At 40.5% G+C, this 16830-nt stretch overlaps 1 protein-coding gene across 1 annotated transcript in view; it reads right to left on the reverse strand.

Annotated features, from left to right (window-relative positions):
• The window catches only part of LOC126199447 (uncharacterized), a 105213-nt gene that overhangs the window by 40752 nt on the left and 47631 nt on the right, over positions 1 to 16830 (reverse strand). Inside the window, exon 4 of the mRNA XM_049936366.1 lies at positions 6330 to 6498. Within this exon, the coding sequence (XP_049792323.1) occupies positions 6330 to 6498 (169 nt within the window). The remainder of the gene's footprint in view (positions 1 to 6329; positions 6499 to 16830) is intronic.

Below are 16830 nucleotides of genomic sequence, written 5' to 3' on the forward strand. Positions count from 1 at the left end.
CATAGGCAGTTTATCAGAAGAAGCAGCCGAGGCCCACAATAAGCATTTCAGTTTGTACAAAGTTTTGCCAGGAAATTCTCAGGGGAAGCATGCAATTTGGATACACTAAACAGGCTACTACTGACATCTGATCCATTGATAATAGGTACGAGACAAACGCCAATGAAAACCAGCAAACCTTTCTTTGCAGAGACATTACATTTACTTCTCCCAACTGAAGAAGGGGTTAGGCACGTCCCTCAAGTTGAAAATGAAGAAGAGGAGGAGGTCTCAAGTGAAACAGGCTGCTAAGATAAATAACACTGGGATGCATCATCTGAATAACTAATAGTCTTGTAATTATGAATTAAACAATGTAATAAAAATACCATAATTTTGTTTCATTTCATTCTATCAAATATGCAAATCCATTATTATCCTAAAAATATGTTGTATATGGTCTCACAGTGCAGAAAACGTAAGAAAATAATTTTGGCCAACTTTTTGTATCAAATACCCCTTTGTGCGACGGTTTTATGATATAACTCACGGGTCCGTGGACTTCACTTCCTGAAGATTCTTCCAGGTACTTTCACTCAGACACCTGCCTTTCCTACGAATAGTTTAATGTGGTCACTGCACCATTAAGCGCACCTACGCATACTCCCAGACATTTAATGGATGTGACTGTTTCCAGTGATCGTTCGCCAATCTCTTAATCAAACAATAACTGGATACTTTGGTCTATTTTTGTGAGACACGTGACACTACAATCCCCTCACCACCCGTCGATCCTTTGCATGCCTTTCTATATTCCACTTCAATTATTTAGTGCTGTGATTTCTCTGTATACAACAGCGGCATCCAAGAACGGCCTCACGACGCTATACCCACTAGGCTTTTTATGTACAGGGTGTTTCTTTTAATGTGATATAACTAAACATCTCGAAAACGACGCATCGTACGAAAAAGATGTTGCAGGCGAAAAATTCAGATTAGCGGAGGGGATATCTGCCTGCCCTGCAGCTTACCACCTCCTGGCAACCCCTCCTGCGAAGTCGGGGTCAATTTTATATTTTAGAATGGGGACACCCCATTTTTATGGAATATCCAGACTGTTTACGCAGACAACTGTTTCGGGTTCTGGTAGAAGGCGCTGTAACGACAGACATCAAGTATGCCTTTCCTTGCTCTTAAGAACCGAAGCGTTCGATTCTACATTTCGCTTACGATGTGTAAGTCTTTTTGTTCTAACAAGTTGGTAGTGGTGTTCAAACGTTATTTGAGTGCCGCAAATACAGTACAACTAATATAGCTAGACGTTGACATTGCAGGCCAATAAGCCTATATGGTAACATAGTTTCAAGGCAATAAGGAATTAAAGACATTATCTGGCAGCAGGCATTGATTTATATGAATGTGACAAGTTGAAAATCTGTGCCTGACCGGGATTCAAACCCAGATCTCCTACTTACTAGGAGACGCGCTGACCACTACGTCATTCAGACCAGCATTGGCCCCACTGACATAAATCAATGTCCAGTGACAGCTAATATCTTTAATTCCTTTGTGTCCTGGTTCCTAGTGGCTGCAGGATCAACAAACTGATGTCTACTCTTCTGGACATGTCCAAAAGAACAGACAGCACATACATAGTATGTAACGTAGTTTTCAGTTCTCTACGAGATTGAGTGTGGCGAGTACCGAAACCATCAGAAGGCTTGATTCTTGTGGCCGTTCTTGAAACCCGCCATGAGAGTGTCTGGTTTTAGTGTGTGTCTCCACACAACAGCCGTAGCTCGCTCAGTGGCCGCTACGTTTGTTGTTAATGAAATATGCGAATCCATTGCCCTTGAAACAAATAATTGCGCACACGCCAATGAGGGTGTTGTCACTGATGTTTCTTGTAATGAAATAAAACAATTTATTAGTATTTTACTTTTTATGGGAGCATTTCCGATGCCACAATATAAAATGTACTGGCCACAACAGTTTCGTTTCCCTTCAGCTGCCGATGTTATGAACAGGAATAGATTTGAAACTCTAATGAAATATTTCCTTCTAAACAACAATAACAACCAGAAACCGAAAGTTGATCCCGATCAGGAGCAGCTACTCAAAGGGATACCATTGATAGACTCTTTGCGGACACGTATGTTGCAACTCCTTCGAGAAGACAAGCAGAGTACTGATGAACAGATGGTTCTTTCCAAGGGAAGAAGTTGGTTAGTTCAATATCTCAAGAACAAACCTCATAAATGGAGATGTAAGGTATTTACTTGAGCTGGTGTATCAGGCCTAACGTATGATTTTGAAAATTGTGTGGCTAAAGGTACATGTGAAGAGCACGGCTTAGGATTTTCAGCAGATATTGTTCTGACGCTGTGTGAATATTTACCAGAGGGCAAGAAATACAAGATGTATTCTGATAATTGGCTCAACTCTTTAGAATTTGCAACCTACGTTCTCAAACAGAAAGGGATTTTATGTGCTGGGACTATTCGTTCAGCCAGAATGTCACTCTGCCCTCTAGCAGAAGGAAAGGAAAAAGAAACTCTGGATTGTACCATTGGTGACTCAGTCAACATCACAGCAGTAAGGTAGTGTGACAATAAAGCTGCGTAGTAAAGTTCCACATATGTGGTTATAAATCCACAGGATATGTGCAAGATAAGGAGTGAAAAGGATAGTAAGTCAGTTCATGTAAATCGACCACTGATTGTGAAAGAATATAATGAGCACATGGGAAAGGTGGATTTAGAAGACATGTTGACAAAACTTCATAGAATAAAAGTCCGTTCCCAAAAGGTGTTACATGCGAATTGATTATTTGTTCCTCGATGTAGCAGTTGTAAATTAACGGCTGTATTACGGGCATCACTTGAATCAGCGGGCACAACATCTCATTTTCTCTGCTGGGTTTCCACACAAATATTGCTTTTGGTCTTAATATGACAGGAAATGTTGTTCAGCGCAAAAGAGGAATACATTTAAAGAAGATATTCAGGTTCCAAAGAAAAGGTTGGTAACTCCCATACCTATTGCAGATGTCAGAGATGATGACATTGGTCACTTGCCACAACAGAGCCACCAGAAAGGCAGCTGTAAGCTTTAGGTAAGGTATTAGTTTGTCAGAACTTACCAAACGTATCTGCCTTTGTCTTTTTCTTGACATGGTATATTATATTTTCCAGTGTGTACTTCCTAATAGGGTTCTCCAGTTTTATAAGAGTGATTCAGCTCAACACATTATGACGATGTGAACGCATTGTGGCTGATACACACCAAATAAAATAATAATTTTATGTTGGTAAGTGTAGTATAATGGATGTCCAATTATTAGTGTATATTTTTATTATTCACCTCTTATATGCAGTTTTCTGTATTTTTATCTTAAGATAAATCGTAAATGAGCTGAAAATATATTTTTTGACATCTTGACCTAGGATTTTTAACATAACAGCCGGCCGGTGTGACCGAGCGGTTCTAAGCGCTTCAGTCTGGAACCGCGCGACCGCTACGGTAGCAGGTTCGAAACCTGCCTCAGGCATGGATGTGTGTGATGTCCACAGGTTAGTTAGGTTTAAGTAGTTCTATGTTCTAGGGGACTGATCACCTCAGATGTTAAGTCCCATAGTGCTCAGAGCCATTTGAACCAGAGCTTATAAGAATTTCACTTCAGGTAGTTGTTTTTAGCAATGCGCTGGATGTAGAACCTATTTTCAGTATGCTGGGACTTTTTTGCAACGAACTCTTTTTGCAGTTATCTGATTTCCAACACTGTCTTACTGCCTGCCTGTGAAGGGTTGTATGAATTTTTTGAATGATTGACTGCAATGTGGTGTCATGTCCGTCAAATTTTATTAATGTAAAATATAATATTACAACAATACTTAATACACAGGACTGGCAGGAAGTCATCCAGACGAGCAAATTCAGTAGTGTCAACATGCAAAGGGGAAAACGGGGCTTCCTTTGGCCCCAGGATGAAGGTCACTGCACTGCGATAACATTTCTCTAGGTAATAGCGCACAGGCCAGCTGATAAGAAACGGACACGCTAGCAAGGATACATGTGTTTTGAAAGTTTTCCAGGAATTAGAGAGGCACAGAGGGAATGTAGAAGGTGCCAGACAGGACACAATGCGAGCATTAAACTAATAGCCATTGGCGTGCTATAATAAGGGGTCATCACAGTTGTGAGCAGTAGTATGGTACACGTTACAGCACAGGAAGACTCAGAGACGGGAGCCGTACGTAGATGCCTCATAGTTCATCAGCGGAGCAAGGACATCACAGTTCTGAGTGCCAAGTCAGAGTAAACAAAAGTTTGAAGCTGATGCAGTTTGTTTCTGAGACGTTTAAGAATATATTGGTCAAACAGCAAAGATTTTCATGTGGTTAAGCACTGATTGACAACTGATATTAAGGCATGCTTTCAGAGTTTGCAGAATCAATTTTGGAACTCAAAAAATGTTCAAATGTGTGTGAAATCTTATGGGACAACTGCTAAGGTCATCAGTCCCTAAGCTTACACACTACTTAACCTAAATTATCCTAAGCACAAACACACACACTCATGCCCGAGGGAGGACTCGAACCTCCGCCGGAACCAGCCGCACAGTCCATGACTTCAGCGCCCCAGACCGCCCGGCTAAGTACGCGCGGCAATTTAGGAACCATTCGTCATGCTTTGATGTAGTGACACTTAGAGCTCACAGTTCACAATCCACGTTTAATGTTCAGTAAAGTATTACTACTATACAATTTAACTCTCAAATGCTGCATTCTTGCTTAAGCTTGCTCTCTCTATCACTGTTCATCTGAGGTCTAGTTATCCTTTAGAAGCGTTTCTTTTATAGTCGAAATAATCGTCATGAGAGATTTAGCAGCTGTTTAGATAATTAAGATAGTTCTCACTTACTGCTCCATCTCAATTGGACATTTTTAATTACACTACATGTTTCTTCAGATCTGAAGATTATCCAGACTGATCGAAACATGTAACCTAATTAAAAACATGCAACTGAGATGCTACAATAAATGAGAATTATCTCAGTGTTTCTTTTACTCAGCACTACATTTTATGTCATAGATATTTATTTTTAAACTGACAGGAATACGCAAGAACGCTTTACAAGATAGGGCCAGCTTACACTGCTGAATGAGTTAGGCCGGCGTGCCATTTGAATAAAACCACTATTAGACACATCTCCCAATAATGTATATATATGAAATAAATTGTGAAACTGTTCAAATGACACCTGGCTGAAATCCAGGATACACCCCACCTCACAATTCATAGCCGATCAAGTCTTGTCCCAAGTAACTAGCACGTCACAGTGCGACACGTGGAGTGAGGTGTGTATTGACGCTGGTACCGGTGGTGCAGGTGCCCTTTGCCCGGGGTCGATTTGGCTGCGACCAGTGGCTCGCAGATTCGAGCCTCGACCGCTACTTCAAACGGGCAGCCTTCATTGTAGAAATTAGGACTATTGCGACACTAGGTTTCCCTATCCTGGTTCCATGTGATCTAAGTCGTGAGTGGCATGTGCACTGGTCAGGTCTTGAAACTGAAGTGCTATAAATTTATACACGTAATTGTAATACGGTGCCAGAGAACAGTGATTCTCGGTTATATAGCAACTTCGCTGATAGTCACGAATGGCAGCTTGTTTCCAAACTTCAGTCATCTTCAGATAGTGTTATTGTGGAATAGGACCAGCAGCTGTTTGGGAATACCTGTACTACACCACGTGTCTAAATGGGTTATGGGACTCAGATCCATTTCTTTCGAACTAACAATTAGCGAAGATGCCCATTTCCAGTGAACCAGAGAAGACATTTTCAAATAACAATAAAGATAATTTCATTCTGCTAACGAAGTACGTCACGTGCTGTTGACCATTAAAAACTGAACGACGTTTACGTTTAGATGAACGTTGCTTACGTTTTGTTTCCTCTCTCGAATTAACACAGATTCGTCTATCATCTATCTCAGATGACCCAAGAGAACAGCTTATAGGACGGAATACGTGAAGGGAAAGGAGGATGTCAATTACAAAATGGTTTCCCGCTTGCAGATATTGTTATGACAGATTATACGTGTTTACAGGTTGAACTCGTCTTTATGTTATGAACAGGCGACCCGCCCCAGTCTCGCACTAGCCCGAATCAGCGATATACACAAATCTTCCTCGTGAATCAGTCTCTGTTTTAGTGAAAACTGTATCGAAATCCCTACAGTACTTCCTGAGATTACATTTCACACACAGACAGAAAAAACATGGCTGGGCACTTTAATTTATCATAGGAACAGATAACTAAATAAGCACAAGTGTATCTACTTACCTGGTGTTCACGTAACACCCTTAGAAACAACTGTTCGTCAAATTTGCCCATGAGAAGTACTTTTTTTCCAGCGTTAATCGATATGAGAAGCATCATTGTGACAGAAATCCAGAAAGCTGGAGTTGGCAGCATGAACGAACCCTCTAGCCACATCAGCATCCGTTGATCACTAATAAGAAGAACGCAAGCATATATCTAATTGAGACATTGGTCTAAACCAGTAAGCAATGGAACAGTATTTAGCAATGTTTATGATGACAATAAAAATTTTTAACTGATAGCTAATCAGATTATGGCATCATCATAACCTTTTGGCTCTAAGAACTATAGCTTCATAGAAGTTTATTTGCCTGGATTTAGTTATTTTACTCTCATCGATTATGCTTCAACGTCACTCACGTTTGAACAATATTTACCCGTTCTTCAGACGGTATGGATGGTTATTATTAATATAAAGGGTATCTATTTCTACAGAACACAGTAATATGAAGAAAATACAGAAGAGCAGAAGGTTTTTTTTGGAGACCACTGCTAGCCAAAAATTTTATTTAATAAAGAAACATGTTTAGAGACATAAACCTCATCGTCAGACGACAATAGTAATTTATAAAAAATTTAACGAAAGTACACATAAATACTAACGTTAATTGCACTTTACAGTCATGCCTTGAGCTGTGGCCTCTCTGCTGAGAAAAATAAAATAACCTAATATCAGGGAATATTTACTTCGTTTGTTTCTGTTGACATTTTTTTAAACCATCACTCAGTTTGATCTTATGAAATGACTGTCTTCTTCAGACTTGCTCAGTTAATTCCTAAAAATAATTTTTATACTGTTGTTATTAGCATCAATTTTTCACACTTCTCTTTTATTGTAATGAAACCTGAGCACGCTGCGTTGCCCACGTATGTATTTATTCCAATTTTATGTTAAATAAATAAATAAATGTCGTGTGACTAGGGCCTCCCGTCGGGTAGACTGTTCGCCGGGTGTAAGTCTTTCGATTTGACGCCAGTTCGGCGACTTGTGCGTCGATGGGGATGAAATGATAATGATTAGGACAACACAGCACCCAGTCCCTGACCGGAGAAAATCTCCGATCCAGCCGGAAATCGAATCCGGGACCTTGTGATTGACATTCTGTCGCGCTGACCACTCAGCTACCGGGGGCAGACAATTTTATGTTAATACATCTCCTCGTTCTTCTCTGTCCATCTCCTCCACCCCTTCTCTCTGTCCAACCCCTCACACTCCATCTCCTCCACCCTCTCTCTATCTGCTCCTCCCCTCTCTATCTCCTCCTACTCTGTTCATCTCCCCCTTCCCTTTGCCCATCTCCTCATTCCCCTTTCTTTGTCCATCCCCTCCTCCCCCTCTCTCTATCCAATTCCTCCTATCCTTAGCTATCTCCTCCTCCCCCCTCTACCTATTTGTCTCCTCCTCTTTGTCTGTCTATATCCTCCTCATCCCTCTCTCTGTGCATCTCTCCCCTTTCTGTGTCCATTTCCCCCTCCTTCTCTGTCCGTTCATCTTCTCCTCCCCTTCTTCTGCCTCTCTCTTCCTCCCCTATCTGTGTCCATCTCCTCCTCTTTCCTTTCTCTACACATCTCCCCCTGTTTCCTTTCTCTGTGCATTTCTCTACTTTCCCATCTGTACCCATCTCCTCCTTCCCCCCCCCCCCCCCTCAAAGGATCGAGTCCTCCCTGGGACATGGGAGTGTGTGTTGTCGTTAGTATAAGTTAGTTTAAGTTAGATTATGTAGTGTGTACCCCTAAGACCGATGACCTTAGCAGTTTGGTCCCATAAGAACTTACCACAAATTTCCAAAATTTCGTCCTTCCCTCTCGCTGTCCAATTCCTCCTCCCTCCTTCTCGCTCCACGTCATCACGCTCACACCAATAATGGGCTGGTGGTTCTTACTACGTCAGTATTTATTTTCAGACTGTAACTAATATGTGTACCAGATTTGGCTCAAATAGTTCCATGGCTTTTTACTTGCGTCTTTGCCTGCGTACGCACATGTCAAAGATGTTTCACAAATATGCACATCAAAGTTTTGCATCACCCTGGTTCCCAGAACTCCTGAAGACAGATGTTGACTGTGGATATTGTATCACAGATACTGTCCCTTTGACTGTTCAGAGCTCTCACTAAACCCGCCCAAAGATGTAAACAACCATGCATGAGCAGTGCCTATTAGACGGAGGGGGTGCACCAGCCGATCAGTTCCAGTCATTTCACCAGGATGGACGTACACGGCTCGTGTTGTCTGTAGTTCAACCATGCCTAGACGGTCAATACCGCGGTTCGATCGCGTCCGCATTGTTACTTTGTGCTAGGAAGGGCTCTCAACAAGAGAAGTGTTCAAGCGTCTCGGTGTAAACCAAAGCTATGTTGTTCAGATATGGGGGAGATACAGAGAGACAGGAACTGTCGATGACATTCCTCGCTCATGCCGCCCAAGGGCTACTACTCCAGTGGATGACCGCTGCCTACGGATTCGGAGAATCCCTGACAGCAACGCCTCCATGTTGAAATAATGCTTTTGCGCAACCACAGTACGTCGTGTTACGACTCAAACTGTGTGCAATATGCTACATGATGCACAACTTGACTGCCGACGTCCATGGTGAGGTCCATCTTTGCAACCACGACACCATGCAGCGCGGTACAGATGAGTCCAATAGCATGCCGAACGGACCGCTCATGATTGGCATCATGTTCTCTTCACCGATGACTGTCACATATGCCTTCGACCAGAAAATCGTCGGAGACGTGTTTGAAGCCAACCTGGTCAGGCTGAACGCCTTGCCAGTGCAGCAAGGTGGAAGTTCCCTACTGTTTTGGGGTGGCATTATGTGGGGCAGACGTACGCCACTGGTGGTCATGGAAAGTGCCGTAACGGCTGTACGATACGTGAATGCCATCCTCCGATCGATAGTGCAACGATATTGGAGAGGCATTCGTCTTCATAGAAGACAATTCGCACCCCATTGTGCAAATTTTGTGAATGATTTCCTTCAGGATAACGAAATCACTCGACTAGACTGGCCAGCATGTTCTCCAGATATGAACCCTAACGCACATGCCTGGGATAGTTTGGAAAGGGCTGTTTATGGACGGCGTGACCCACCAACTACTCTGATAGATCTACGCCGAATCGCCTTTGAGGAGTGGGACAATCTGGACCAACAGTGCCTTGATGAACTTGTGGATAGTACGCCATGATGAAAACAGGCACGCATCAATGCAAGAGGACGTGCTACTGGGTATTAGAGGTACCAGTGTGTACAGCAGTCTGGAACACCACCTCTGAAGGTCTCGCTGTATGGTGGTACTACACGCCTTGTGTGATTTTCATGAGCAATAAAAAGGGTAGAAATGATGTTTATGTTGATCTCTATTCCAATTTTCTGTACAGGTTCCGGAACTCTCGGAACCGAGGTGATGCAATTTTTTTTTATGTGTGTATATATTTCACACGTATTTGTTTCCAGGTTTCACCTGTGTCTCTAGTGAATTTCACCCTGAATTTTCATTTTGACTCAGCTCAATATTTATGACGTCACGTCTCCTGATTTGTATGTTGCACAATGATGTAGTTTTGCAGCCACATCCAGTGGTATATGTGGCTACTGTCTGTGAACTGCGTATATAGTAGTAAAAAAGGAATAAATTAAAACATCATTCGTGATGGAGCAGTTTTTCGCTCATCTCAGTGTTTATGACGTCATATCTCCTGAACGATGTGTCGTACAAAGATAACATTTTGCTGGTATATTCAGTGATGTTTTTTTTTTTGGTCATCAGTCTACTGACTGGTTTGATGCGACCCGCCACAAATTCCTTTCCTGTGCTAACCTCTTCATCTCAGAGTAGCACTTGCAACCTACGTCCTCAATTATTTGCTTGACGTACTCCAATCTCTGTCTTCCTCTACTGTTTTTGCCCTCTACAGCTCCCTCTAGTACCATGGAAGTCATTCCCTCATGTCTTAGCAGATGTCCTATCATCCTGTCCCTTCTCCTTATCAGTGTTTTCCACATATTCCTTTCCTCTCCGATTCTGCGTAGAACCTCCTCATTCCTTACCTTATCAGTCCACCTAATTTTCAACATTCGTCTATAGCACCACATCTCAAATGCTTCGATTCTCTTCTGTTCCGGTTTTCCCACAGTCCATGTTTCACTACCATACAATGCTGTACTCCAGACGTACATCCTCAGAAATTTCTTCCTCAAATTAAGGCCGGTATTTGATATTAGTAGACTTCTCTTGGCCAGAAATACCTTTTTTGCCATAGCGAGTCTGCTTTTGATGTCCTCCTTGCTCCGTCCGTCATTGGTTATTTTACTGCCTAGGTAGCAGAATTCCTTAACTTCATTGACTTCGTGACCATCAATCCTGATGTTAAGTTTCTCGCTGTTCTCATTTCTACTACTTCTCATTACCTTCGTCTTTCTCCGATTTACTCTCAAACCATACTGTGTACTCATTAGACTGTTCACTCCGTTCAGCAGATCATTTAATTCTTCTTCACTTTCACTCAGGATAGCAATGTCATCTGCGATGTATGCGAATACTATCTGCAAAGTGTGCCGTGAATACAGTCTATGGTAAGGAAGTAATAAACTGAAACATCATGTTTCATGCGGCGTTTTACTGAATGAACAGTGAAAACGTTGTAAATGATAATTTTCTTTCTTTGCATCATTTAATGGGAATCGTCAGCAAGAAAATGCTTCGTAAACATAACAAACAGCCTATAGAAAGTGTGAGTGTGAGATTGTAAAAGCGGCCTAGCACACGACAAGTGAATACTATAATTTAGTCAATAAGTGATAAGTGTACCAAATTTGGTTAAAATCGGTCCATTGCTTTAGGAGGAGATGTGGAACATTTATAAATACAACAGTTTTTATAATGTGTCTGGTTGGATATTTCGTCAAGCAGCCTGAAGATACGCAGGAAGCAATACAAGTGACAGATAAGACCAGAATCAACACATCGATAGTTAAATCGAAACATTCTTTTTTGATGACCATCTTCCTTATACTGACATAATAGAGTTGATTGTAATGACGTGTTTTAAGCGTCCTTTGCAAGTTTATAAACAATAGTTAACAAGATTCTGCGAACCATATCGATGGATGTAGCTGAACAAACCATAACAACACAGCCTTTTAATATGGACAAATGAAACACGTATGTTGTGCGGCGGCGATGGCGAGGCATTGTAGAATCTCTGACCAGAGCTGTTGCGCTCGAGGCGCAGTAGTGCTGTTGCAGTAGTAGCGAGCAGTAGTCTGTCGGCAGTTGTAGCCGAGTAGAGTTGCGGTCTAGTTGCGAGAGAGTTCAGTAGTGGTAGCCCAGAGCAGTCGGCGGGCGTCGGCACCGCAATGGTCGAGATTCAGGATGAGGTATAATTTTATTAAATAAGTACTCATGCAGCTTTGCCTTCATCAGATAATCTAATGTACATTCATTGTAACTAACTTTCAAGAATCGCCCCAATAATAATCTGATTGCAAAGCAATTTTTTTAACTAAAGAATCATTCGATTTCCTTTCATTTCCTTAAACAAAAATTTCAGTTAGATTACAAAATACTTGCAATGCATTTCATCCAAGCCGCACCCAACAATAAGAGCAGAATTTTGACATGCAGTCATACTGAGGTAAGAAAATAATTCTGATTTTTGCACAGGGCCAAAGACCGACATTTCGGTTAAATTGAGTTTTGATTATCACTGTAGTTTCATTATCATGGGATTATCTTACATTTTGTGTGGAGAACTTATACTTGAGTCAGATTGCTAAATTTTGTTTAATTGTCTTTGTCATTAATATTTTTGCTCCATTTCTATTAAGTATTGTCATTCGAATATTTTTGTGGGGAGGTTACACTTGGCGACACCCGGTCCAGGATCGTATTTCGTAGAGAATCTTTTGAAAAACAGTCAGATATCTGCTCTTATTTCTTAGATATAATTAGGATTTGGCGCAACGCTTTTACTAATCTTGTGACTTTCTTTCTACAGGTCAACGGCAATTCGTTGCTCTGTTGTATTTGTGTGTTGATTTTGCATTGTGCTTATTTGTTTTGTGATTAATTGTGACTATTGTGAAAATGCCGCGAAAGACTGTGAATAGTGTATCGCGAGGTATCATGAACGAAATGACCGAATTAAATAACTTCACCAATAGTACTAGTGACACGCAGTGCAATGATGACAATCCTGCGTTCACTAACAGTCAGTGCGTTCCAATCGCGAATGACGACTTTTACCTTAATGATGAACAAGAGAACTCAATTGTCTCCTCTGTTAATTTGACGACAATTGATGACGCGGGGCGTTCTGTTGGAATGAGCGCTGCCCAGCTTAACACACCCGGTTTGGAAAATTCAAATAACGTACAAACAAATTTCTCTAATGAGAATGAGCAGGATACACAAAGTACGCCGGATTTATTTAATTCGGAAATAATGTCTGACAGTACACATCCGACTGACAAACCTTTTTGTGAATCTCAGAATAACCAAATGGTTACGGAAAATGAGACAATTCCAGATCCAGCATTAATTAACACAGAGAACAGAAATGCTAATTTTTTATCGGATCCAATTATGGCATTTTTGCAACAAAATTTCAGACAACTTAATGAAAAACAAGACAAACAGAGTGAAGATTTCAGACAACTTAGTGAGCAGAACAAACAGTTTAATGAAAAATTAGACAACAATTCCAGACAGTTAAATGAAAAATTAGACAACAATTCGAGACAGCTTAGTGAACAAATTAGAGCCGTTGCCGCACAGTGTCATGACACTAAGGAACAGTTACGCGAAGAAATTGAGGCTGTTGCTCAGGAATTAAGGGAATTGCAAACAGCTGCAACAGAAACACTCAGAGACGAAATTAGCGGAGTCGCTAAACAATGCTCTGAAAAAGCTACACAATTACGCGACGAATTTAAAGCAATGACAGCAGAACTTTCGCGCACAGTGGATGCAAAGATTGACGCGAAATTCGAACAACAGAACTCTCAAATTAACGAACGTCTTAGTGTTCACATACAAAACAGTGATACGCGTTTCCGCAAATTTATTGATGATCAAAATAAAGTAAAACGTCAAGTAATGGAAACAATCACTGCTCAGAGACAGGAAGACAAACGCAAAATGTTTGCGAAGGCAAAAACATATGTAGACAATAATATTGCCACAGTGTCCGACGAAATTAATACATTCAAACAGTCGAACACAGAATTACGTGACGAAATTTCGGATCTTAAATCAAAAACAGATACACACACAATAGATATTCAAACAGTGACCGACAGACTCGAACAATTAGAACTAACACAGGATTCCGATGTCGTCAAAGCTGACGTTAGAAAACTGAACGAAACTACACGTAAATTGCAAAACCAGATTAATGCCACAGACACTAAAACCGATGATCAGGTTAAAATACTGACTGAAAAATGTGATGAATTGGCCAGTCGTATTGACGTCATCGAAAGTACTAATGACAATAAATCAGATGATACTTCACCGGTTTCGTTTAATCAAACACCTGAATTTCAAAATTTACAGCAGACAATTAATGAAATTGATTCGTCTAATAACATGTTGCGCAGAAAGTTGTCTAGTTTACAACAGGAAGTAACAGAAATGAAAAGTATTTCAGTTAATAACGCATCACAGCAGACGCCATTTTTCGAACATTTGCCAGACTCACGCAGCGCGTGTAATTTGAGTAATCTACCGAGAGTACGGGACTTAGATTCCGAACAACCACAGTTCAACAGATTTTCTTGCAATCCTGATCCCGTTCCATCACACAGAGACGATAATTTCGATTACAAACATTTTCTGTCAGTAAGAAAATTTAAAGTGTTTAAAAACGACAGAACACAGATTCACCCGCTAGATTGGATCCAACAATTTAGCTTTGCTTTTCCACCGACTTGGCCTGTAACGCACAAACTGGAATTTATTTGTAGCTTTTTGGAAGGCGAACCGGCAACTCGTATGAGACCGATCGCGAGACAATGTTATTCAGTAGAGGAATTTCAGAATGCTTTTCTATCAGCGTACTGATCGAAGACGACACAGCGCGGAATTAAAGATCAGCTAATTAGTTTACCAAATTATGAGAACTCCAATTTTCCCAGTGTTACGCAATTTTTTGAACACATGGTGCAACAAAATCAGTATTTAAATGAACCTTATAGTGAATCTGCACTTATACAATTATGCATTTCTAAATTGCCACGATCATTAAGAGTTTCACTTCTAACCGGTCAGCAAAAAGAAAACATTTCGGCATTCAGGGATCTGCTGCAGCTTTTAGAAGTGCAGCAATCTGATTATTCTTTTGTAAACAAAAACTTTTCGTATAATAACCAAGGTCAACAAACTTACAGTAATTATGATCAGTCACGTAATTTCAATAGGAAAAATAACAGACGCTTTAGGAATGAAAACTACCAGAACTTAAGTCACAGACAAAATTCTGATTATCAATATCGTCAAAATTTTCAGCAACAGGAACCACCTTTTAGTAACAATAGACGTTTTCCACCACAGCAGCGTGAAAGTCAGCCGGTTAGCATACCTAACCAACAATGGAATGCACAAGGTCAACCAGGCTTTAATGTTTCACCGCGTGCACGTATAGTCCCTGATACAACAAATAGTAACGCACGGCAGCAAGGAAATAACTACGTACAGAGAAGACAGTTTTTCAATTCCTATCGCAATGCACCGTATAGGAATGACTATTACGATAGACGTAAAAATAATGACGATAGTTTTCAGCGTACATCTAACAACAGTCGGTCATACCAACAGCAAAATTATCCACAAGAACCTATTCTCATGAATGAACCCGACAGTAGGTATCATCCAGAGCGTAATACGTCTGGAAGAAGTAATAGAACTGTTCAAATAGTAGAAATGCCACAACATCCTCCTGATAATAGTAACACGTCAGATAGAATTTGACTAGATACTGTTCAGGACGCATCTTCCAATAACACAAGCACTACTTTTGACACGCAAAATGTTGTTCACGAGAATGTAATTACTTTTGACGATATCAGAGACAATCTTTTGCAGGAAAAACCAGTTGTTCAGAAAACCATTTCACATCCTGTCATCGAAGTTAAAATAGGTTCATCGAAATTTTCAGCAGTAATTGATTCCGGATCACCTATGTCAGTCATTAATGAGGAAACTTTCAACGAGTGCAACAAAGAGAATATTTATCCTACATTTCCTTTAGGCAAAACGAAAGTGAAAGGAGCAGTATCGAGTAAAGGAGTGGATGTGAAATTACAGACGCATTTATCATTTTGTATTGGAGGTCATACTTTTCACTCAAATTTTTTGATTGTTCCCTTGTTGACAACAGACGTAATTTTAGGTACTAATTTTCTCGTACAACACGACGCAGTGGTTGACTTTCAAAATTCTTATTTAATGTTGAAGGACGAAAATGTGCAATTGGCTTTAGAATTTCAGCACTCATTATCATCAGAAGAGGAAACAATTAATTGTACAGAGGTCATTTCAGTATTGCGTAACATAGACTGTAATCCCACATTGTTCACGGATACGTACGTACACAACTATAATACTCCAGACGAAACTGACTACGACGTAATGCAGATGATTACTGACAAAGTTAAACAGAGCAGTGCAAATACAGACGACGAACGAACGCAATTACACAAAATTCTTTTACAGCAAGCTCCAGTTTTCGATAACATTCCTGGTACTATGTCCGGCTTTATGTACGAATTTCAAGTCAAACAGCACGATACATTTAAAGCAAAGCATTATCCCATTCCATATATCCACAGAGAACAAGTTAAAAAAGAATTGCAGAATATGCTCGACCAAGGAATTATAGAACCGGCAGTTAGTCCGTACATAAACCCGCTACATATTGTTAAGAAAAAAGATGGCTCACTTCGCCTTGTACTTGATTCACGTCACATTAATGACATTATTATTAATGAAACAGATCGACCACAGACATTAGAGGAACTTCTACAGAAATTTCACGGTACAGCTATTTATTCTACACTAGATTTAAAATCGGGATTTTGGCAAATTCAACTTCATCCAAATTGCAGAAAATATACAGCTTTTCTCTGTTTTGGCGACTGTTATCAATTTTGCAAATTACCGTTCGGCTTAACTATTTCCTCTGCAGCTTTTATTCGCGGTTTGAACACAATACTTCCGACAGAACTTAAAGACAGAATTACGACGTACGTAGACGACATTCTTATTGCAGAAGCTAACTGGTCTGAACATAATCTGATTTTAGAACGACTATCGCAAACTTTCCATGCACAAGGACTCACAGTTAACCTCAGTAAATCGCATTTTGGTAAAACTTCTATAAAATTTCTTGGACACGTAATTTCAGCAGAAGGCATTGCGCCTGATCCGGAAAAACTTCAAGCTCTACGTGACATTAC

The sequence above is a fragment of the Schistocerca nitens genome, chromosome 8, assembly GCF_023898315.1.
Source record: "Schistocerca nitens isolate TAMUIC-IGC-003100 chromosome 8, iqSchNite1.1, whole genome shotgun sequence".
NCBI lineage: Eukaryota > Metazoa > Arthropoda > Insecta > Orthoptera > Acrididae > Schistocerca > Schistocerca nitens.